At 72.5% G+C, this 20,531-nt stretch overlaps 4 protein-coding genes across 6 annotated transcripts in view; 2 read left to right on the top strand and 2 right to left on the bottom strand.

Moving 5' to 3' along the window:
* The first annotated feature begins 715 nt into the window (after nt 1–715).
* Nucleotides 716–3,237, top strand: RARRES2 (retinoic acid receptor responder 2). The gene is made up of 5 exons (XM_026117588.2): nt 716–1,371; nt 2,229–2,333; nt 2,489–2,593; nt 2,768–2,907; nt 3,042–3,237. The coding sequence occupies exons 1-4, from the start codon at nt 841–843 to the stop codon at nt 2,879–2,881; spliced, it is 855 nt and encodes a 284-aa protein (XP_025973373.2). The 5' UTR covers nt 716–840; the 3' UTR covers nt 2,882–2,907; nt 3,042–3,237.
* Nucleotides 3,238–3,387: 150 nt separating this feature from the next.
* Nucleotides 3,388–5,784, bottom strand: LRRC61 (leucine rich repeat containing 61). Its single transcript, XM_064505607.1, has 2 exons — nt 5,677–5,784; nt 3,388–4,365 (listed from the first exon to the last, which is right to left on the bottom strand). The coding sequence occupies exon 2, from the start codon at nt 4,317–4,319 to the stop codon at nt 3,540–3,542; it is 780 nt and encodes a 259-aa protein (XP_064361677.1). The 5' UTR covers nt 4,320–4,365; nt 5,677–5,784; the 3' UTR covers nt 3,388–3,539.
* A 2,530-nt stretch (nt 5,785–8,314) lies between these two features.
* Nucleotides 8,315–12,038, bottom strand: ZNF467 (zinc finger protein 467). 3 transcript variants are annotated; one of them, XM_064505604.1, is made up of 5 exons: nt 11,908–12,038; nt 10,855–10,960; nt 10,603–10,716; nt 10,308–10,415; nt 8,315–10,232 (listed from the first exon to the last, which is right to left on the bottom strand). In XM_064505604.1, the coding sequence occupies exons 2-5, from the start codon at nt 10,886–10,888 to the stop codon at nt 9,019–9,021; spliced, it is 1,470 nt and encodes a 489-aa protein (XP_064361674.1). In that variant the 5' UTR covers nt 10,889–10,960; nt 11,908–12,038; the 3' UTR covers nt 8,315–9,018. The 3 variants fall into 3 exon arrangements, with proteins under 3 accessions (XP_064361674.1, XP_064361675.1, XP_064361673.1); XM_064505605.1 differs by lacking the exon at nt 11,908–12,038 and adding an exon at nt 11,129–11,314; XM_064505603.1 differs by lacking the exon at nt 11,908–12,038 and having other exon boundaries at nt 10,855–11,314.
* A 2,970-nt stretch (nt 12,039–15,008) lies between these two features.
* LOC112995901 (SCO-spondin-like) overlaps nt 15,009–20,531 on the top strand; it is a 45,170-nt gene continuing 39,647 nt past the window's right edge. The window contains exons 1-16 of the mRNA XM_064508054.1: nt 15,009–15,103; nt 15,997–16,185; nt 16,275–16,357; nt 16,438–16,811; nt 16,955–17,057; nt 17,140–17,298; nt 17,382–17,461; nt 17,544–17,672; nt 17,741–17,903; nt 18,223–18,463; nt 18,578–18,716; nt 18,826–18,952; nt 19,108–19,280; nt 19,456–19,677; nt 19,785–19,950; nt 20,045–20,297. Of these exons, the coding sequence (XP_064364124.1) occupies nt 15,009–15,103; nt 15,997–16,185; nt 16,275–16,357; nt 16,438–16,811; nt 16,955–17,057; nt 17,140–17,298; nt 17,382–17,461; nt 17,544–17,672; nt 17,741–17,903; nt 18,223–18,463; nt 18,578–18,716; nt 18,826–18,952; nt 19,108–19,280; nt 19,456–19,677; nt 19,785–19,950; nt 20,045–20,297 (2,696 nt within the window). The remainder of the gene's footprint in view (nt 15,104–15,996; nt 16,186–16,274; nt 16,358–16,437; nt 16,812–16,954; nt 17,058–17,139; nt 17,299–17,381; nt 17,462–17,543; nt 17,673–17,740; nt 17,904–18,222; nt 18,464–18,577; nt 18,717–18,825; nt 18,953–19,107; nt 19,281–19,455; nt 19,678–19,784; nt 19,951–20,044; nt 20,298–20,531) is intronic.

Here is a 20,531-nt window from a genome sequence, read left to right as displayed (position 1 = left end):
GTTTCCCGAGTTGTGCCAGAACGCCCCCTCCCGCCCCCGCCATTCCGCGTTACCCCGGCCCCGGCAGGCCCGGCGCCCCCCCGGCCCAGGCGGGGGTCGTTCACCGGTCCCGGGCGGCCCGGGAAGGCCCTGGCGCCCCTTTGCCGCGCTGCAGCTTGCTCCCGGGGCGGGCAGGGGCATTTCTGCGTGCGGAGGGGCAGCCAGTGACCCCGACAGGGGAGGGCAGAGCCAGCGGCACCGGGAGTGGCGGGGCGCAGCGTCGCCGTCACCTCCCCGCCCTCCCCGCCTCCCTCCCCGTCCCGCCCTGCTGCAGGATTGCGGCTGCTTGACCCGTTCCCGGGACTCATCCTCCGAGCACGCTCCTGTCTCCCGCTGCGCGGGGAGGAGGCCTCGCCTCCCGCCGGGCCTTGGCGGCAGATGAGAGCCGGGTGGCCGCGAGCGGGGCGGGACGCCGCGGCGGGCCGCTCCGTGGCCTGTTTGTTTGCGGCACCCTGGGAGGAAGCTCTGTTGGCTTTCAGATAAAACTGGATGTTTTGCTCCCAAAAAACGTCACGGAAAAAATCAGCCCGCGCAGCCAAAAAGGGTGGGAAAGCTGCAAACCGGGGATGCATTCAACAGGGCAGGACAGAGCCAGGGAAGATGGTTCGGAGGGCGCGGACCCCGCGTGCTTGCCGCGTTGCTGGCCAAAGGGGCCGGGCGTGTGTTTATTCTTTCTCTTCATGTGGCTTGTGGTGTGGCTGGGGAGACGCCCATAGCCTGTCCCTGCTGTGCCGTTATACAGAGCCCTGCTGGTGCTGGCTGGGGAGCCGGGGAGAGCATCCAGGGACGTAGCAACTCCCGATGCACGGTCGCTGCCCCGGAGGGGAGAGCAGGGAGGCGAGGAGCAGCCGGTGCTGCCCGGCTCCACCGGACACGGCAGGGCGGCTCCGAGCATGCCGTGCGCCGCCGCGCGCGTCTGGCGTTTCCCCAGGACGACTCCCACCTCCTCTCCGCCTGCTCACGTCCAGCCAAACCGCCGTGGCGGTGCCCGGCCCCTCCTCCCCGTTCCTCCGGCCGGGGGGGCTGTGCAGGCCGAGTTCGGGGCTGGCCCGGGGGCGGGAAGGGGCAGTTCCCAGGAAATCAGTTAATGAGAGACCAAAATCAACAGCGGGTCTATCAGTGACGCTCCACGGGGTCAGACGGCCCCGGCAGAGCCTCCCGGCAGGGATGAAGTGCCTGGTGGCCCTGGCCCTGGGCTTCCTGGCCCTGGCTGCCGCCAGCCAGTCCCCGCTGCAGAGGCGCGTGGTGAAGGAGGTGCTGGACTACTTCCACGGCCGGAGCAACGTGCACCACTACTTCAAGGAGCAGTCGGTGGAAGGAGCTGTCGAACGAGTGAGTGCGGAGAGCGGGGCGGTGGGCGCCGCTCGTCCCGGCGTCCGTGGGGCCGGCAGGGAGGGGGTGGGAAGCTGCGTGGCACCTCGGGGGTGGCACCACGAGCCCGGGACCGGGCACCCCGGCCGGTGCCGCCGTTTGGCGGCAGAGACCTCGGCTCCGAGCTCGCGGGCAGGCGGGCGGATCGGCAGGGGCACGTGGCACCGCCTGGCAGAGCTCGGCTACTCATTAACCCCGTGCCGTGGCCAGAAGCGGATCGAGCGGCTCCTGGTGCCCGGCCATGGGGTGATTCCCGGGTGCAGCCCGGAGGGAGTGGGCTTTCTCCCCACGGGACACAGCGGCTGTGTCCCCTGCCGTGGGGATGCCGGGGCCGGCACAGCACGGGACAGGGCTGCCTGCGGGGCCCGTGTCACGCTCGCAGGTAGCGCAGAACCTTTTCTTGTGGTCTTGGGAAGTAAAACCCAGTGTGCAATTCGGGACACCGCCTGGTCCGGCTTCGGCACGTTTCCCGAGGAATTCAGGAGCGCGGCAACAACAGCCCAGGCAGCTCCCGCCTCTCTTCTTTCCGCAGACATCCCCATCCCTTCTCTCTGCTGCAGGTAGAAGCGATGTCTGTGACCGAGCCAACAGCAGCGATGGGGGGGCGGTCCCCTAAAATTGCATCTCTTCATTTAGCCTTTCCCTTGTGCTCTGGATTATCCCTCCCCCCTGGCTGTGCCCTGCCTCTGTGGCTCATGGAGTGACCCCCAAATACACCCGGTTTTGGGTCTCCTGCGCAGAGCCCTCCGTCCGCAGGGCAGCCCCCTCCCCGTCCCGTCCTGTCCCGCGTCTCAGGGCGGCTCTCCCTCTCGCACCAGGAGGACCCGTCGGGGACGTTCGTCCAGCTGCGGGTCAACCTCGCGCAGACGGCCTGCAGGAAGAGGGATGCGAGGAGGCAGAACTGCAAGGTGGTAGAAGGCAAGGTGAGCGCAGAGCGCAAATGCCCCGCTGAGCCGGCCGCCCCGTCCCCACACCGGAGCGGGGCGGCGTCACCCCCACACGGCAGCGTGTCCTGCGGCCAGGCGGGGAAGGGGGGCCGGGGCCGGCTCCGGTGGTGACAGCCGTGTTGTCTCCGCAGAGGAAGCCGGCCTGCGTGGCGTGTTTCAAGTTCGACAGCGGCGATGTCCCCAAGGTGCTGGATAAGTACTACAACTGCGGCCCCAGCCACCACCTGGCTGTGAAGGTGAGCTGCCCCGGGCGGGGGCTGTCGGTGCGGTTCCCTGCGGCTACGCGTGCACACACGCATGCACACACACGCGCACACACGTGCACACACACGCGTGCACTGCCATGAACCGCGCACGTGCCGCAGAGCGTGGCAGTGCCGTCACCGCGCACCTTGTGCTCTGCCCCACAGGAGATAAAGCACCGGGACGAGGCCGAGTGCCGGGAGGTGGAGGAGGCCGGCAAGTCCACGGATTCCCTCTACCTTCCCGGCATGTTCGCCTTCTCCAAGGGGCTGCCGGCCTAGGCCGGCGTCGCCCGCGTCCAGACACGGTACGTGCCGGGGACTGGGAGAAATCCCCTGGGACCCCTCCGGCCTCCTCCGGCGCGGCCAAGGGGAGGTGTGCCCGTGTCCGTGCCCGCGCCGGGGGGTTCTCCCGCGCCCAGCCTGCCTCTCCTCTCCCCAGGCCGGCTGGGACCGGGCCGCCAGCCTGGATACGGGCCCACGGAGAAGGATGCCGCCGCAGAGGGCCGGCCCGGCCCCTCTGAGCTTGCTGCCCTCCGGCGCTGCGCAACGAGAGGGAGGCTGCCCGCCGCCCGCGCTTCCCACCCGCCTCCGCCTAGACGTGTCCACACGCACCAGTAAACCTGGCTCTGTCTCCAGCCCTCGGTGCTGTTATTTCCCGCTGGGATTGCCGGGCTCAGGGGGCCACCGGCGCTTTCTGCCGGTGCTGCGTCACCCCCGCGTGCCCCGCACGTCTCCCCGGGGCTGACGGAGTGGCGGGGCCCGACACGAAGCAGCGGAGAGGGACGTCAGAGCAGAGCATGTTTTACTGCACGGCCCCCCGTCCGGCTTGTGTGGCCCCCCGCCGCTTCCCTGCCCCGCCATCGCTCCTCCGGCCTAACGGCATCAGGGCTGGCGGCGGGACGCGTCAGCGGGCAGCGTCTCCGTCGCGGGGCGGCGGTCAGAAGACGTAGGAGCTGGGGTCGGCGCGGAGGCTCAGCGCCCGCTCCGCCTGGGCGATGGTGTCGTCGGCCCGCTGGCCGAGCTCGCGGCACTCGCGCAGCACGTCGCCGAACTGCCGGTAGGCCTCCTCGATGATGGAGCTGCGCCGCGCCGGCCGCAGCTCCCAGAAGCCGTCCTCCACCCAGGGCGTGGGCGCGCGGGGCGGCTCGGCGGCGGCGGCGCAGCGCCCCAGGGAGCTGTCGAGGTCCCGGCAGAGCTGGTAGAGCTCGCTGCCGCGGCCCGACACCCGCTCGCCGTCGATGGCCTTGAGGCCGGGGAACATGTCGCCCAGGGCGCTGCGGTAGGCGCCGGCGGCGCAGACGGGGTTGCTGAGGCGGCCGAGGGCGTCGCGGAGGCGGAGGCTCTCGAGGCGCCGCAGCCCCGTCAGGCACTGCAGCTGCTGCAGGCTGCTCACCAGGTTGCCGGCGAGGTTGAGGCTCTGGAGGCTCTCGCAGGAGCCCAGCGGCTCCAGGCTGCAGACGCGGTTGGAGGAGAGGTTGAGCACGGCCAGCGCCTTGAGGGCGGCCAGCGGGCCCAGCTGGGAGATGGCGTTGCCGGAGAGGTCGAGCCACTCGAGGTTGGCGCACTCGCCCAGGCAGCCCAGGTCGGCGATGCCGCGGCCCCGCAGCTTGAGCAGCAGGATGGACTCCAGGGCGAACTCGCCGGTGCTGGCCTTCAGCAGCTGCGCCGTGATGCGCCCGCCCTCGCCCTCCTCGCCCTTCTCCGCCCGCGGCTCCATGCGGCCGCCCGGGCCCCCGGGGCGCCCGGCCCGCGGCCCAGCGCTTCTGCAGGGAAAGGGGAGGCTGAGTGCCCTGCAGAGGCTCAGTGCCCCACGGAGGCTCAGCGCCCTGTGGAGGCTCAGCACACCGTGGAGGCTCAGTGCCCCATGGAGGTTCAGCACCCCGTGGAGGCTCAGTGCCCCATGGAGGCTTAGCGCCCTGTGGAGCTTCAGCGCCGTATGGAGGCTCATCACCTCATGGAGGTTCAGCACCCTGCAGAGGCTCAGCACCCCGTGGAGGCTGAGTGCTCCGTGGAGGCTCAGTGCCCTGCGGAGGCTCAGCGCCTCACAGAGGCTCAGCGCCCTATGGAGGCCCAGTGCCCCATGGAGACTCAGCACCCCGCAGAGGCTCAGTGCCCCGTGGAGGCTCAGCGCCCTGTGGAGGCTCAGTGCCCCACGGAGGCTCAGCGTGCCTCAGAGGCTCAGCACCCCATGGAGGCTCAGCACCCCATGGAGGTTCAGCACCCCATGGAGGTTCAGCACCCCACGGAGGCTCAGTGCCCCACGGAGGCTCAGTGCCCCATGGAGGCTTAGCGCCCTGTGGAGGTTCAGCACCCCATGGAGGCTGAGCACCCCATGGAGGCTCAGCGCCCCGCAGTGTGGCCTCGGGTCCCGGCATGGGGCTCCTGGTATGCAGGGCGCACAGCTGTGTGTGCAGGGCGCACACCCGCGGGGCACCCGGAGTGCGTGTGTGCACATTGCACCCGTCTGGGGGAAACACACACCGTGACACATGCACACTCGTACACGCACACACAGTCTCGCACACACCCTGTAACACAGGCACACTCACACTCACCTACACAGAAGCATACACACACGGCAGCACACACACACACAGTTTCTCACGCGTGCACACACACACACACGTACACACGTTCACATGTATACAGTCACACATGTTCACAGTCTCACACGCACACACACACACACAGACATGTTCACACACACGTACACACACACACTCTCACCCCCCACTGCAACACACACACTGCAACACACACTCAGTCTCACACACAGTTGCACACAGACACAGTCGCACACGTTCACCTGTACACACACACACACACACACACACACACACACACTCCTCCCCCCCCCCCCCCCCCCCGGTCTCACCGCGGCGGTTCCCGTCGGCCCCCGCGGCCCCCCGCGTTGCCATGGCGACCGGCGGCCGCAGCGGCCGCGGCACCGGGCCGGGGCGCGGAGCGGGGTTGGGGGGGTGGTGGGGGGACACCGGCACACGGACGTGGCGGCACACGGACACCCGGGCACGGGGACACGCCGGCGCAGGGACACCCGGGCGCAGGTCACTCACCGGAGCGGGGCGGCGGCGCCAGGGCCACAGGCCCAGCGACACGCACGGCGGCAGCGACGCTCACCCCAGCGCCGGCACCGGCACAGCGACGCGCAGCGGCACCCGCGCACCGGCACACCGGCACGCCGACACACCGGCTCACCGGCACACCGGCACACCGACACACCGACACACCGGCACACCGGCACACCGACACACCGGCACACCGGCACACCGCCACACCGACACACACCCTGGCATACCGGCACACCGCCACACTGACACCCTGACACACACCCTGACACACTGGCACACCGACAGACCAGCACGCTGCCACACAGCCCGGCACGCTGACACACACCCGCACACTGACACCCTGGCACACTGCCACACACCGCCACATGGACACCCCGGCACACACCCCGGCACAGCGGCACACCGCCACGCCGACACACACCAGCACATGGACACACCCCGGCACACGGACACACCCCGGCACATGGACACATGCCAACACACGGACATGCACCAGCACACGGACATGCACCAACACACGGACACGCACCGGCACACAGACACACACTGACAAATGGACACACACTGGCACATGGACACCCCGGCACAGCGGCACACCGCCACGCCGCCACGCACCAGCACACGGACACACCCCAGCAAACGGACACACCCTGGCACATGGACACATGTCAACACATGGACATGCACCGGCACACGGACATGCACCAACACATGGACACGCACCGGCACACAGACACACACTGACAAATGGACACACACTGGCACATGGACACCCCGGCACACCAGCACACCGCCACGCCGCCACACACCAGCACACGGACACACCCCGGCAAACGGACACACCCCGGCACAGGGACACATGTCAACACACGGACATGCACCAGCACACAGACATGCACCAACACACGGACACGCACCGGCACATGGACACACACACACGGGCACACCCAGCAGCATCCAGCCACACCAGCACAGGGACGTGTGTGCGTGCACACACCCACACCCACACCCACACCCACACCCACAGCCCCCTGCTCAGAGCTGTGGGACTGGAGCACACGCACACAGAGACCCCCCGCAGCCCCATCACTCCAGGTGACGGGTGCTGCCCCCCGTCCCAGCCCCTCGTCTTTCCCCAAAGCCGTCGCCGTGGGGAGGCCTGGCCCGGCCTCGGGGCTGGTGGGTGCACGGACAGCTGGATGCATGGACATACACGGAGGGACAAACGGATGGATGGATGAACATACGTGGATGGACGGATGGACAGCCATACATGGATGGATGGACAGATGGATGGACAGACATATGGACACGTGGATGGATGGATGGATGGACAGATGGGTGGATGCACAGATAGATGAATGGGCAGATGGATGGCTGGATGAATGAATGGATGAAAGCATGGATGGATGGACAGATGGATGGATGGACAGACAGAAGGATGGATGGATGAACTGATGGATGAATGGATGGACAGATGGATGGATGGACAGATGGATGAACTCATGGACGGATGGATGGACAGGTGGGCAGACAAATGGATGGACAGATGGATGGACTCATGGATGGATGGATGGACAAATGAGTGGACGGATGGGTGGATGGACAGTCAGACGCACGGTGGACAGCTGAGTGTGCCCTCCAGCACAGCCGCTCACGCAGAGGTGTGGGGCAGCCTGGGGCCAGCGGTGCTCCATCCCCACAGGGACCAGCACGGGCGGGAGCACCGGAGGGGCTGGTCCCCAGATTTGCACATCTGCCCAGCTGTGACCAGCCGCCCTTGGCACAGCCGGCGTCCGGCAAAGGGGAAGAGGAAACGTCAGGGAACACCCAGACACAGCGCGTCTCCTTTCCGCGGGCGTGATCCCTTAGAATCGGTGCCGACCCGGCGTCCATCTCACCTCCTGCCCGCCCGGGGGCCCGGCAGCCGCCCCGGTGCCCCTCCGGCCGCCCGGCCCTGCGTCACGGCTCTTCCGGACGCGGCTTATCGCGGCCGTCGGAAAGGGCTGGCACGCAAGGCCCCCCCCTGCCCCCGGCGAGGCGGTTTCCATCCTGGGGTGATATATATAAAACATAAATATCTCACACCCAGGCGGCATCAATAGCAGGAAGCCGCCGGGGCTGGCCGCGGCCCGGCTTCCCAAGCTGAGTAATCAGCCGGCTTCCTGCAGCAGGGAGAGCCGCTTCCCGGCCCGGCCCCCCGCCCTGCCACCCCCCATCTGCCCCGTTGACTCCGCAGCGGGAAAGGGCTCGCTGGAGCCCCCGGCTCACCGGCCCCAGGCTCACCCGGCCGCCGCGGCCGCAGCCTCCCCGCTACGTGCCCGGAGTCACGTTTTCTGCTCCCTTCTGCAAGCAAATAAATGTGGATTCAACCCGCGGCACCGCAAAACGGGGGGGCGAACCCTCAGGCATGCGAGGGGGGCCCGGAGCCGGCGGCCGGGAGGCGAGAGGGGCCCGCAGCCCTGATGGGGGGCTCGGGGGGCCGAGCGGTGCTGGCTCCGGGTGCTCGTCTGTCCCCACTGCCGCGGTGCCCGGCCAGCTGCAGCCCCGGCGGCCGCGTGCTGGTGCCCCGGAGGCGGATCCGGCCCCTTCTCCCACCAAGAAAGCCTCAGGAGCGCTGTCAGAAGATGCTATTCGCATTTCTTTTTACTACGTGTTTCTGCCACAGTGGAGCCGGCCGGACGCAGGGGCCCCAGCACCGTTTTGGGCCCTGCCGCGTGCCCCAGCCCGCTGGGAGCTGCCCTGGGGCGATGCTGCACGGGGCATCACCCGCACCGGGGCCGTGGCAGCCCGGCCAGCGTCACGGGCAGTGGGGCTGGCACTGGGTATGGGCACCTCCGCGAAGCCCATGGCCGTGAGCGCTGCCGCCTGCATCCCGGTGCCGCCTGGGCTCGGGGGATGCTCGCGGGGTGCAGCCCCCTCGCTGCAACCCCGGCGCGCGGGAACCGGTCTCCGAGGCCGAGCCAGCTGCAGGGATTTGACATGCTGGGATCAGTCCTTGCTCAGAGGCCTCCAGGACCGGCTCGGGACCGGAGCTTTTCCACGGACCCTCTGCGCCCCTCGCCGTGTTACACGCTGCCCGTGGTGCCTCTGCGGGGAGCAGGGATGCAGGCCAGATCCCGCTGCCTGGCAGGAGGCTGTTGAGGCTGCAAGGAGCCACGACAGCCCTGAAGACGAGCAGGAGCGAGCCCAGCGCCGGGAACTGCAGCCGGCCGGAGCAGCTCCGGGCTGCCGGCAGCACCCGTCTCCAGCCGGAGCATGCCTCCACCCCGGTGCCGGTGGCGATGCTCGGAGAAGCCGGGGCTGCGCGGGCACCCGGGATGCGGCTCAGCTGCAGGCGGCGGCCGCGGCATCGCGGGGCGCCCAGCCCGGCGGCGGCACCGGCACCGGCACCGGCACGGCGGCGGCGGCGTGGGTGCGCTCGTGGCGCAGGAGGTGCGTCTTCCTGCTGAAGCGCTTGGCGCACTGGGTGCAGACGTAGGGCCGGTGGCCGGTGTGCACGGCCTGGTGCCGCGCCAGGTTGGTCTTGGCGCTGAAGCGGCGGCCGCACTGGGCGCAGGCGTGGGGCCGGGTGCCGGTGTGCACGGCCTGGTGCCGCGCCAGGTGCGCCTTGCGCCCGAAGCGGCGGCCGCAGCGCTCGCAGGCGAAGGGGCGGGCGCCGGCGTGGGCCCGGGCGGGCGCCGGCGGGTTGGGCCGGGCGCCGAAGCGGCGGCCGCGCTGGGCGCAGGCGAAGGGGCGCTCGCCGGCGTGCGCCCGCAGGTGCGCGGCCAGCTGGGGCTGCCGGCTGAAGGCCGCCTCGCAGCGGGCGCAGGCGTAGGGCTGGAGGCCCACGTGCCCGCGGAGGTGGGCGGTGAGGCGGCGCTTGTCGCCGAAGCCGCGGCCGCACTCGGCGCAGGCGAAGGGCCGCCCCTCCCCGTGCAGCCGCCGGTGCGACGCCAGGTTCTTCTTCCAGCTGAAGCTCTTGCCGCACTCGGGGCAGGCGAAGGGCTTCGGCTCGGGGGGCGGCGGTGCCGGTGCCGGGGCCGGGGCCGGGGCCGGGGCCGCCTCGCCGTGCAGCCGCAGGTGCCGCAGCAGGTGCTGCTTGTGGGCGAAGGCGCGGGCGCAGCGGGCGCAGGCGAAGGGCCGCTCGCCCGTGTGCGTGCGCTGGTGCCGCGCCAGGTGGGTCTTCTTGCGGAAGCGGCGGCCGCACTGGGCGCAGGGGAAGGGCCGCTCGCCCGTGTGCGTCTGCAGGTGCGAGCGCAGGTGGATCCGCTGGCGGAAGCGGCGGCCGCACTGGGCGCAGGGGAAGGGCCGCTCGCCCGTGTGCACCCGCAGGTGCCGCGTCAGGTGCGCCTTCTTGCCGAAGCCCCTGCCGCACTGGGCGCAGGCGAAGGGGCGCTCCCGGCTCGGCGGCGGCCAGGCCACGCCGCGGCCCGGCTCCTCCGCGCTCGGCGGCTCCGGCTTGCAGGCGGCCCCGTGCGGGGTTGCGGCGCCCGGACTGGATGGCCACTCCTCCTCCTCCTCCTCCTCCTCCACCTTCACCACGCGCACCAGCCAGGCCTCTGCGGGCAGACGCGGGGCGGTGAGCGGGGGGCTCCTCCCGCGGCGGCTGGGGCCGGGGCCGCGCCGGTGCTCACCTGGCTCCGCGCCTGCCTGCTCCGCGGCTGCGCCCCGGTCCTCGCCGCGCGGCTGCTCCTCGCCGTCACCCTCGGGCATCGCCTCCGACTTGGGGACCACCAGCCTCGCTGGGAGGGAGAGAAGGGGTAACGGCCGGGCGCAGGCGCGGCGCCACGGGGATGGGCTCCCCTCTGGCTCCCGGTACTATTCCCGCGGGGAGCCCGGCCCAGCCCTGGGGATGCCAAACCTCCCCGAGACCATGCCGCGTCCCGCAAGTGGCCGGGGCCACCGCAGCCCGCTCCGTGCCGCACTGACCTGCGCCCGCGCAGCCCGGCGCCTCCGTCTCCGCGCCGTGTCCCTGCGCCCGGGCACACGCCTCCTCCGCCGGCTCCGCGTGCGGGACGGGCTCCGGCTTGGCCACGGGGGAGCCTGCAGCGGGCGAGAGCAGGGCGAGCCGTGCCGGTGGGCGTCCCGCGGGGAGCCGGGCGCGCTCCCGGGGTGCTCGCGGCCCCGGTCGGGCAGGGGATTTGCGGGACCGGCATGCAAACCGGAGGGCCAGGGCTTTACCCAGGGCGAGCAGAGCGTCGTAGTTCTCCCTCATCGTGGCCCGGCGTCACTCCCACGCTGCCGCTGCTCGGGGGGAAAGGTCCAACGGTGTCTGCACCGGCGGGACCTGCAACAAGAGGCAGCTCGGGTCGGCCCACGCCGGGGACCGGGCTGATGCTCTGCCGCGCCGCTGCCGCACTCCCGGGCTCCGTTTCTGCAGCCGTGGCGGGAGGGACGGCCGGGCACCGCTCGAGCCCGCGCGGGAAGATGGAGGCAGCTCGTTCGTGCTACAAACGTGCAACGTTTCTTCCGTGTCCAGGCGAGATCACCGACCCGCAGCGCTCGTGCTTTGCCTGCTGCACGAGGGGAAGGCGCATCCGCTCGCTGCCCGCTGGCTCCGGGCGACGTCGCTGCGCAGGGCTGTGCCGGGCGGCTCGCTCCAGGCTGCGAGGCGTTCCCTGCCCCGCGCCAGCCCCACCGCTCCTGCCCCCCGGCTCCCCCCGTCCCAGCCCTCCTGCCCCCCGGCTCCCCCCGTCCGGTCCCTCCTGCCCCCCGGCTCCCCCCCGTCCCAGCCCTCCTGCCCCCCGGCTCCCCCCGTCCCAGCCCTCCTGCCCCCCGGCTCCCCCTCCCATCTCCCCTGCCCCCCCAGTCCCCCTCACTCCCTCCTGCCCCCCCGGCCCTCCACGGCCCCCCCATTCCTCATGCCCCCCCAGCTCCTCTTGTCCCATCTCTCCTGCCCCCACCGTCCCCCCCATTCATCCATGGCCCCCCCAGTCCCTCCAGCCCCAGCACGGTCTCCCCCACCCCTTCTACCCCCCCGTCCCCTCCCAGTCCCTCCGTCCCAGGCAGGACCCCCCCCCCCGAGCGCTCCTGCCCCCCCTAACTCTACAGCCCTCCTGCCCCCCCCGCCCCGCCCCGCCCCGCCCCTCCTGCCCCCCACCGCCCCCCGGCCCCCCGCGCAGCCCCGGCCGCTGCTCCCGGGGGCCCGGCCCGGCCCCAGCCCGGCGGCGGAGCCCCCCGCCCATCGCCGCGGCCTCGCGGCGGCCCCGCGCCCCGGCCCGCCGCCGCCCCTACCTGCGCCGCCGCGCTGCGGCCCGGCCCGAGGCTCCGCGGCTCCCCGGCCCCGCTCCGCTCCGCGCCGCCGCCGCCGCCGCTCCGCTCCGCTCGGCTCCGCGCGGCGGGACTACAGCTCCCGGCGGCCCGGCGGCGCGGGCGGGGCGGCGATCCCGGCCCCCGCCCCCGCCCCCGGCCCGGCCCCGGCCCCGGCCCCGGCCCGGCCCCCCGCGGCGCCAGCGGACACGGGCGAGGGGCACCGGGATGGGACGGGGGCACCGGGACACGGGCACCGGCACGGGGATGGGGACGGGGGCGCGGGGATGGGGCACCGGGACACGGGATGGGGACGCAGGCACGGGGATGTGGGCAGGGTGACATGGGCACGGGGATGCGGGCACCAGCATGGGGACACGGGCACTGGGACATGGGTGCTGAGATGGGGATGTGGGCATGGGGACATGGGCACCAAGATGGGGACGAGGGCATGGGGACAGGGGAATGGGGACATGGGCACCGCGATGAGGACGAGAGCATGGGGACATGGGCACAGGGACATGGGCACCGGGATGGGGACATAGGCACCGGGACGCGGGCACTGGGATGGGGACGAGGGCGCAGGGATGCGGGCACCAGGACATGGGCGGTGGGTTGGGGTTGGGGGCACAGGGGACGTGGGCATGGGGACGCAGGCACAGGGATGTGGGCATGGTGACATGGACACGGGGATGCGGGCACCAGGATGGGGACACGGGCACTGGGACATAAGCACTGAGATGGGGGATGTGGGCATGGTGACATGGGCACCAGGATGGGGGCGCGGGCGTGGGGACACGGGCACCGGGTCGTGAGCACCGAGATGGGGATGTGGGCATGGGGACATGGGCACCAGGATGGGGGCGCGGGCGTGGGGACATGGGCACGGGGACATGGGGGCATGGGCACCGGGATGGGGACGAGGGTGCAGGGACGCAGGCACTGGGACATGGGCACTGGGGTGGGGATGAGGGCACGGGGACACGGGCACAGGGGCACAGGCACCGGGATGGGGATGAGGGCATGGGGACGTGGGCACCAGGACACGGGCACCGGGATGGGGACGGGGGTGCGGGGACACCGGCACGGGGGTGCGGGCACTGGGACACAGGCACCAGTATGGGGACATGGACATGAGGACACGGGCATGGGGACACAGGCACCAGGATGGGGACATGGGCATGGGGACAGGGACGTGGGGACATGGACATGGGGACATGGGCATGGGGATGCAGGCACCGGGATGGGGACACGGACACTGGGACACGGGCAGCAGGATGGGGGCATGGACATGGTGACACGGGCATGGGGACACAGGCACCAGGATGGGGACATGGACATGGGGACATGGGCACGGGGATGCAGGCACTGGGATGGGGTCACAGACACTGGGACACGGGCAGCAGGATGGGGACAGGGGCATGGGGATGTGGGCACCGGGATGGGGACATGGGTGCCAGGACGTGGACACTGGGGTGGGGATGTGGGCCTGGGGACACAGGCCTGGGGATGAGGACATGGGCATGGGGACACAGGCACAGGGATGTGGGCACGGGGACACGGACACAGAGACACGGGCACCGGGACGTGGGCACTGGGATGGGGATGCGGGCATGGGGACATGGGAGCAGAGACACGGGCACCGAGACGTAGGTGCCAGGATGGGGACATGGGCCTGGGGACATGGGCACTGGGATGGGGATGTGGCATGGGGACATGGGCACCAGGACATGGGCGCTGGGATGGGGACGTGGGCACGGGGACATGGACATGGGCAAGGGGGTGTGGGCACTGGGATGGGGCAGAAGGCACGGGAATGTGGACATGGACATGGGATGGGTACAGGGACGTGGATGCAGACCTGGGGACATGGGCACAGGGATGCGGTGACACGGATGGAGACACAGGCATCGGGACTGGAGATGGGAACGGGGCTGTGGGCACGGGGATGGGCACACAGGTGTGGACATGAGGACACAGGCATGGGGATGGGAGACAATCACGGGGACATGGGGACAGGGACACAGGGACATGGACACAGGGACATGGGCATGGGGACGGGAGACAGGCATGGGGACGTGGTCAGAGATGTGGGCATGGTCATGGGGACAGGGAGGTGATCACAGGGCTGTGGACACGGGCGTGGGGATATGGACACGGGGACATCAGGATGGGGATGGGGATGTGGCCACAGCAACTAGGACAAGAACAGAGGAGCACGGACACAGACATGGCAACATGGGGACACAGGGACAGGGACACAGACACCCAGTCTTGCAGATGTGGGGACATGGACGTGGCAACTCAGGGACAGGGACATGGGGACACAGACATGGCAAAGCCAGAACAGGGCCCCCCCGTCCCGGGGGCCGCCGCATTCCTCGCCGGGATGAGTGCCACCAGGATGCGGGATGAAGGCAGATCCGGGTCGGCGCCGGGCGCAGGGGGGATCCCGGCGATGCGCATCCCTGCCGGGGGCAGCTCGGCGGGGGGGGCACCGTCCTGCCCCACAGCTCTGGGGGGGGTCTCTCCTTCCCCCCCACACCCCCACTGCCAGCCCTGCTCCCCGTGGGGCTCTGCAAGCTGCACCGCGGCCCCTAATCCCGGCTCCCGTGGGGAGGTGCAGGATGCAGGAGCTGCCCCACGGAGAGATGCAGGATGCAGGACCTGCCCCACGGAGAGATGCAGGATGCAGGAGCCGTTGCAACGCGCGCCGGGGCCTTCGCCCTGGAAACGGCACCGGCCCCCCCGGGGGGGGGGATCCCGCCCGGCCGGGCCGAGCGAATGCCGTCGGCAGCAGCTGGTGCCGGGGGGGGGGTTCCCCAATGGAGAGCCCCGCAGATGGCTCCGGGGCGGCTGCTCCGGCGGGATATAAAGCCGTGCTGGGGCGCGCTCGGGGGCAGGAGGGAGCTGGGGCGGCGGCAGCCCGGCCGGGAGACCCCGGGTAAGCGGGTCCCCGGGCTGGACGGGGTGTGTTCACTGCCGGGAGCAGAGCAGGGTCCGGGACGCGGCGCGGTGCCGCTGCTCTGCCAGCGCATCCTCCTCTCCGCAGGGACCCGCAGGGCTTGGCGGTGGCGGTGGTGGCAATGCCGGGGGCGGCGCGGCCCCGGGGCCCTGGCGGGGCGCGGAGCGGCATCCTGGCCTCCCTGCTGCTCTGCGTGGCAGCCGAAGCCGCCACCGGGTGAGGTCCCCTCCGTCCCCAAACTGTCCCTGGCGGCTGCCAAACCCCCAGCAGCTCCATCCCGGTGCTGGGTGTGGGGCCTGGGGCCAGGTTTGGGTCCCGGGGCCAGGTCCATCCTGGTGCTGGGTGTGGGTTCTAGCACCAGGTGTGGGTCCCGGTGCTGGGTGTGGGTCCCGGTGCTGGGTGTGGGCCCTGGTGCCGGGTGTGGGTCCCAGTGCTAGGTGTGGGTCCTGGTCCTGAGCGTGGGGCCCGGGGCCAGGTCCATCCTGGTGCTAGATGTGGGTCCCAGTGCCAGGTTTGGGTCCCAGGGCCAGCTCTATCCTGGTGCCAGGTGTGGGTCCCAGTGCTGGGTGTGGGTCCCGGTGCCAGGTTTGGGTCCCATGGCCAGGCGTGGGTCCCGGTGCCACGTCCATCCCAGTGCTAGGTGTGGGTCCCAGTGCCAGGTATGGGTCCTGGTGCCAGACGTGGGTCCTGGGGCTGGGTGTGGGTCCCGGTGCCAGGTGTGGGTCCTGGTGTCAGATGTGGGTCCTGGGTCTGGGTGTGGGTCCCGGTGCCAGGTGTGGGTCCCGGTGCCAGACGTGGGTCCCGGGTCTGGGTGTGGGTCCCAGTGCCAGGTGTGGGTCCTGGTGTCAGCACAGGACTCGGGACCAGGTCCATCCTAGTGCTGGGTGTGGGTCCCGGTGCTGGGTGTGGGTCTCAGTGCCGGGTGTGGGTCCTGGTGCTGGGTGTGGGTCCTGGTGCCAGGTGTGGGACCTAGTGCCAGGTCCATCCTGGGGCCAAGTGTGGGTCCCGGTGCCAGGTCCGTCCCGGTGCCAGGTGTGGGTCCCGGTGCTGGCCCCATCCCGACGCCGGGCGCGGGCCCCGGTGCCGGTGCTCAGCGTGCACCGTCGCAGGCGGTGGTGCGAGAGGACGGAGCGGGTGACGGAGGAGGTGGTGGTGACGCCCCGGCGCGAGGAGGCGGTGCCCTGCACCAGCGTGTACCAGTACAGCCTGGCGGGCTGGCGGATCGACCGGGAGCGCACGCGGCGGGCCCACCGCACCGCCGTCCCGGACGCCGGCACCCCCGTGTGCTACCTGTACAAGTGAGCGGGCGGCGGGGCGCGGCGGCGGGGGGCCAGCCCCATGGGCAGTGGGGCCGGTCCTTGACGCCGGCGCTGCCCCGGCTCCGCAGGCCCCCGGAGACGCGGCCGGTGCCGCGAAACCGCACGGTGCGCGTGTGCTGCCCGGGCTGGAGCGGCCCCCGCTGCACCCAAGGTACGGCGGGACCCCGGCGGCGGCGATGCCGCGGGGCTCGGCACGGCGGCGCGGAGGCGAGCCGCATCCCTCTCCCGCAGGCGCCGGCTCCCTGGGGCGCTGCTTCTCCGGGTGGCAGTGCCAGGACGCGGCGGGCGCCGGCGAGCCGTCGCCCATGAGCCTGGCCGAGTGCTGCGGGCGGCCCTGGGGGCACAGCTGGAGCAACGCCTCCTCGGCGGCCCTCTGCTTCGCCTGCTCCCACCTGCCCCTCGACGGGGCGTCGGGGCGCCCGTCCCCCGTCCCCGCCCTGGCGCTGCCGCCCCGGCGCCCCTTCGCCTCCTGCCTGGCCTGGGCCGGCTCCCGCTACCGCAGCTTCGACGGCACGCACTTTCGCTTCGCCGGGACGTGCGCCTACAGCCTGGCAGCCGCCGCCGACGGCACCTGGGCCGTCACCATCGCCGGCGGCACCCCGCGGGTACCGGGGGAGTGGGGGGGGGGAGGAGGCGTGCACGGGGCAGCACGATGCCGCGCTCGCCCCGGTGCAGCGGTCCGGGCGCCGCGCGGTGCACCGGGGCGCTGGGCATCGCCGCGGCGGCGGCTCACGTTCCTGCGGCGCAGGCGCTGCACATGACCTTCGGGCTGGACGCCGTGGCGGTCCGGGGCCGCAACGTCTCCGTGAACGGGGCGGCGGTGCCGGAGGGGGAACCGCGCCTGCGCCACGGTGAGCGGCGGCGGGGGGACGCTGCCCTCGGGGGCGGCGCGGGCAGGGACGGAGCCCGGGAAAAGCCGCCATCCGCCCGCAGGCATCGGCGTCCGGTGGCTGGGCGACTTCCTCGCCGTGGAGAGCGGGCTGGGCGTGCGGGTCAAGTCGGACGGGCGGGACACGGTGCACGTGACGGTCGGCGCGGAGCTGCGCGGCGGCACGCGGGGGCTCTGCGGGCCCTACAACGACGACCCTGCCGGTACCGCCAGCCCCGGCGCGCGGGACGGGGGGAACGGGGGCCGCGGCGCCCCGGCCGGCTCCAACCTCGCCCTCCGCCCGCAGACGACTTCCAGCAGCCCGGCGGGGAGGTGGCCGCGCTCGCCGCCAGCTTCGGCAACTCCTGGCGGATCCCGGACTCGGAGGTAGCGGGGCGGTGCCGAGCCGGGTGGCGGCGATGCCGGCGGGCGGCCGCGGTGCTCAGGGGCTCTACGCTGCCCGGCGCAGCTCGCCTGCAGGGACGCGGTGGAGGACGGCCCCGGCTGCGCCGAGGCGGAGGGCCGTGCGCGGCAGCCGGCGGCGGAGGAGGTCTGCGGGAAGCTGCTCGCCCCCCCCTTCAGCCGCTGCCACGGCGAGGTGAGTGCGGGCGCCGGGCCGGGGTGCTCACGTCCCCCGCCGCCCCTCACCGTGATTTCTGGTCCCAGGTCGACCCCGGCGGCTTTTACGCCGCCTGCCTGGACACGTTCTGCCGGGAGGCCGGCGCGGGGCCCTCGCCGCCCGCCGCCGTCTGCGACACCTTTGCCAGCTACGTCCGCGACTGCGCCCAGCGGCAAACCTACATCGACTGGCGGAGGCCGGGCTTCTGCGGTAGGGACTGGGGCCGGGCGGCAGCTCGGCCTCTCGCTCCCACGTCCCCCCACCCCGTGCTTCCCCCGTGGCCCTTGCGCGTGCACCCCCCGACCACGTGTGCAAGCACCCCGACCCCGTGCGTGCACCCCTGGCCGCTTGTGCGTGCACCCCAACCCGATGCACTGTGCACGCACACCCCGACCACCTGGGCACGCACACCCGGCCACGTACGTGCGCTGACCGCTCGCGTGCCCGTGCAGCCCGCTCCCCCCAAGCTCAGCCCCCACGCGGGGCCGCGCGGCCGGGCAGCCCGGCGCTGAGCCCCGGCGCCCCGCAGAGAGGCGGTGCGGCCCCGGGCAGCGCTACTCGGACTGCGTGTCCTCGTGCCCAGCGAGCTGCGCGGCCGTGGGCACGGCCGAGGAGGGGCACTGCCGCGACGACTGCGCCGGCGGCTGCGAGTGCTCCCCGGGGCTCTACCTGGACGGGGGGGCCTGCGTCCCCGCGAGCGCCTGCCCCTGCCGCCACCGCCGCCGGCAGTACGCGCCGGGGGAGAGCATCCGCCAGAGCTGCAACCGGTGGTGAGCGCCGCGGGGAAGCGGAGACCGTGCACCCCGTCCGGGCTGGGGCGGGCGGCGGGGGCCCCGGCATGCCCCAGCGAGCCCGGCTCCCCTGCTCCCGCGCCGTCCCCGCAGCACGTGCCGGGGGGGACGCTGGCTCTGCACGCGGGACCGGTGCTCGGCGGAGTGCGCCGTGCTGGGCCACCTGCACTACGTCACCTTCGACCGCAAGCGCTTCTCGCTGCCGGGCGCCTGCGAGTACACCCTGGTGCAGGTGAGGGGTGCCCGGGGCGCCGCGGGACGCGAGCATCGCGGGGTGCCGGCTCGCACGCGGCCCCCAGACCCGTGCATGGTCCTGCCTCAGCGCGGGCTCTGCCTTGCAGGACTTCGTCGACGGGAAGCTGCTGATCACGGCCGAGCACGAGCCCTGCGGCAGCCGCGGGCCCCCGAGCTGCCTCCGCGCCCTCTCCGTCACCGTGCACGGGACCTCCGCGCGGCTCCGCGGCGCAGGTGCCCGGCGGGATCCCAACCGGGGGATGCGGCCTGCACCCACCGCAATCGGGACGGTGCACGCTGGCCCCATGCAGCGCGGGGGTCTCCCTGCCGCCCCACCTGCCAGTGTGGGGGGCCCCCACGCCCTCACCCCCCCGCTGTCCCCGCCGCAGGCGACGTGACGGTGAACGGGAAGGCGGTGACGCTGCCCTTCGCCAGCGCCGACGTGACCATCCGCCGCGCCTCCTCCTCCTTCGTGCTGCTCCAGGCCTTCGGGGCCCACGTGCTCTGGGGGCTGGAGACCCCCACGGCGTACGTCACCCTGCAGCCCCGCTACGCCAACAAGGTGAGCCGGCCCCGGCCGCGCTGCCCCCCTCCTCCTGCCTCTGTCCCCGGCCGCCCCGGCCCCGCGCCGCGGAGGATGCTCTGGGCGGCGAGCGCCGGCTGCATCCCGGCTCCCGCGGGTACCGCGGGCCCCCCGCAGCCTTCGCCCCGGCCTCACCGCCGTGCCGCGGCCGCAGGTGCGAGGGCTGTGCGGCACCTACAACTGGGACCAGCAGGACGAGTTCGCCACGCCGGCGGGCGACGTGGAGGCCAGCGTCTCCGCCTTCGCCAACAAGTACCGGGCGTCCGGCGACTGCCCGGCGCTCAGCCCCTTCCCCTTCGACCCCTGCGGCGCCTACGCGCAGCGGCGCGACTCCGCCGAGGCCGCCTGCGCCGTCCTGCATGGCTCCGCCTTCCAGGTGCGGCGGCCAGACGCCTCGGGGATGGGCGTCGGGGCGTCCCGGGGGGCTGCGCGCTCGGCCTGCGCACCGGAGGGGGGGTCTGACGTGCCCCACGTGCCCCCCAGCCCTGCCACGACCTGGTGGAGCGGGAGCCCTTCTACCAGCTGTGCCTGCACGACGCCTGCGCCTGCCCCGCCGGCCGGAGCTGCCTGTGCCCGGCGCTGGCCGCCTACGCCCGGCAGTGCGCCCAGGAGGGCGCCGAGCTCTCCTGGAGGAACCGGACCTTCTGCGGTGCGTGAGCCCCCGCGGGACGGGACGGGGCGGGGGGGGGCGGGATGGGGGGCGCGGGGGGGCCGCCGCGGCTCACGGCACCGCCGTCCCGCAGGCGTGCAGTGCGGCGGCGGGCAGGCGTACCTGGAGTGCAGCCGTCCCTGCGGCCGGACCTGCGCCGAGCTGCGCCTGCCCGGCGCCGGCTCCTGCCCGGGCCTCGAGGGCGTCTGCGTGCCCGGCTGCAACTGCCCCCGGGGGCTGGTGCTGGACGACGGCGGGCAGTGCGTCCCGCCGGGTGCCTGCCCCTGCCGGCACGCCGACGGCACCTACGCGCCGGGCAGCACCGTCCGCAAGAGCTGCAACACCTGGTGGGTGCCCCGGCTCGGCGGGTCCGGGGGGGCTGGGGACACCCCGGGGACACATGCCCGGAGCTGGCGGTGGGGATGCGGCAGGGGATGGGATGCTGTGGTGGGGCTGGTGGAGATATCCCGGGATGATCCGTGCATTTTGGGGGGTCCCGGTGCGGCATGGGGGCATTGTGGGGGCCAAGGCATCGCAGGGCAGCCAGCAGCGTGCATGCATGTCCCCGGGGGCACCAGGGA

Source organism: Dromaius novaehollandiae, chromosome 2 (genome assembly GCF_036370855.1).
Source record: "Dromaius novaehollandiae isolate bDroNov1 chromosome 2, bDroNov1.hap1, whole genome shotgun sequence".
Lineage (NCBI taxonomy): Eukaryota > Metazoa > Chordata > Aves > Casuariiformes > Dromaiidae > Dromaius > Dromaius novaehollandiae.
Note: the sequence above shows the minus strand (reverse complement) of the source record. Positions and strands in the feature narration are given on the sequence as shown.

Coding starts and splice junctions, on each gene's coding strand:
- RARRES2 (XM_026117588.2), top strand. CDS start 841: ATGCACGGTCGCTGCCCCGGAGGGGAGAGCAGGGAGGCGAGGAGCAGC. Junction 1,372..2,228: donor TGGAAGGAGCTGTCGAACGA/GTGAGTGCGGAG, acceptor CTCTCGCACCAG/GAGGACCCGTCGGGGACGTT. Junction 2,594..2,767: donor GCCACCACCTGGCTGTGAAG/GTGAGCTGCCCC, acceptor TCTGCCCCACAG/GAGATAAAGCACCGGGACGA.
- LRRC61 (XM_064505607.1), bottom strand. CDS start 4,319: ATGGAGCCGCGGGCGGAGAAGGGCGAGGAGGGCGAGGGCGGGCGCATC.
- ZNF467 (XM_064505604.1), bottom strand. CDS start 10,888: ATGAGGGAGAACTACGACGCTCTGCTCGCCCTGG. Junction 10,717..10,854: donor CGACGCTCTGCTCGCCCTGG/GTAAAGCCCTGG, acceptor CGCCCGCTGCAG/GCTCCCCCGTGGCCAAGCCG. Junction 10,233..10,307: donor GCAGGCAGGCGCGGAGCCAG/GTGAGCACCGGC, acceptor GTCTGCCCGCAG/AGGCCTGGCTGGTGCGCGTG.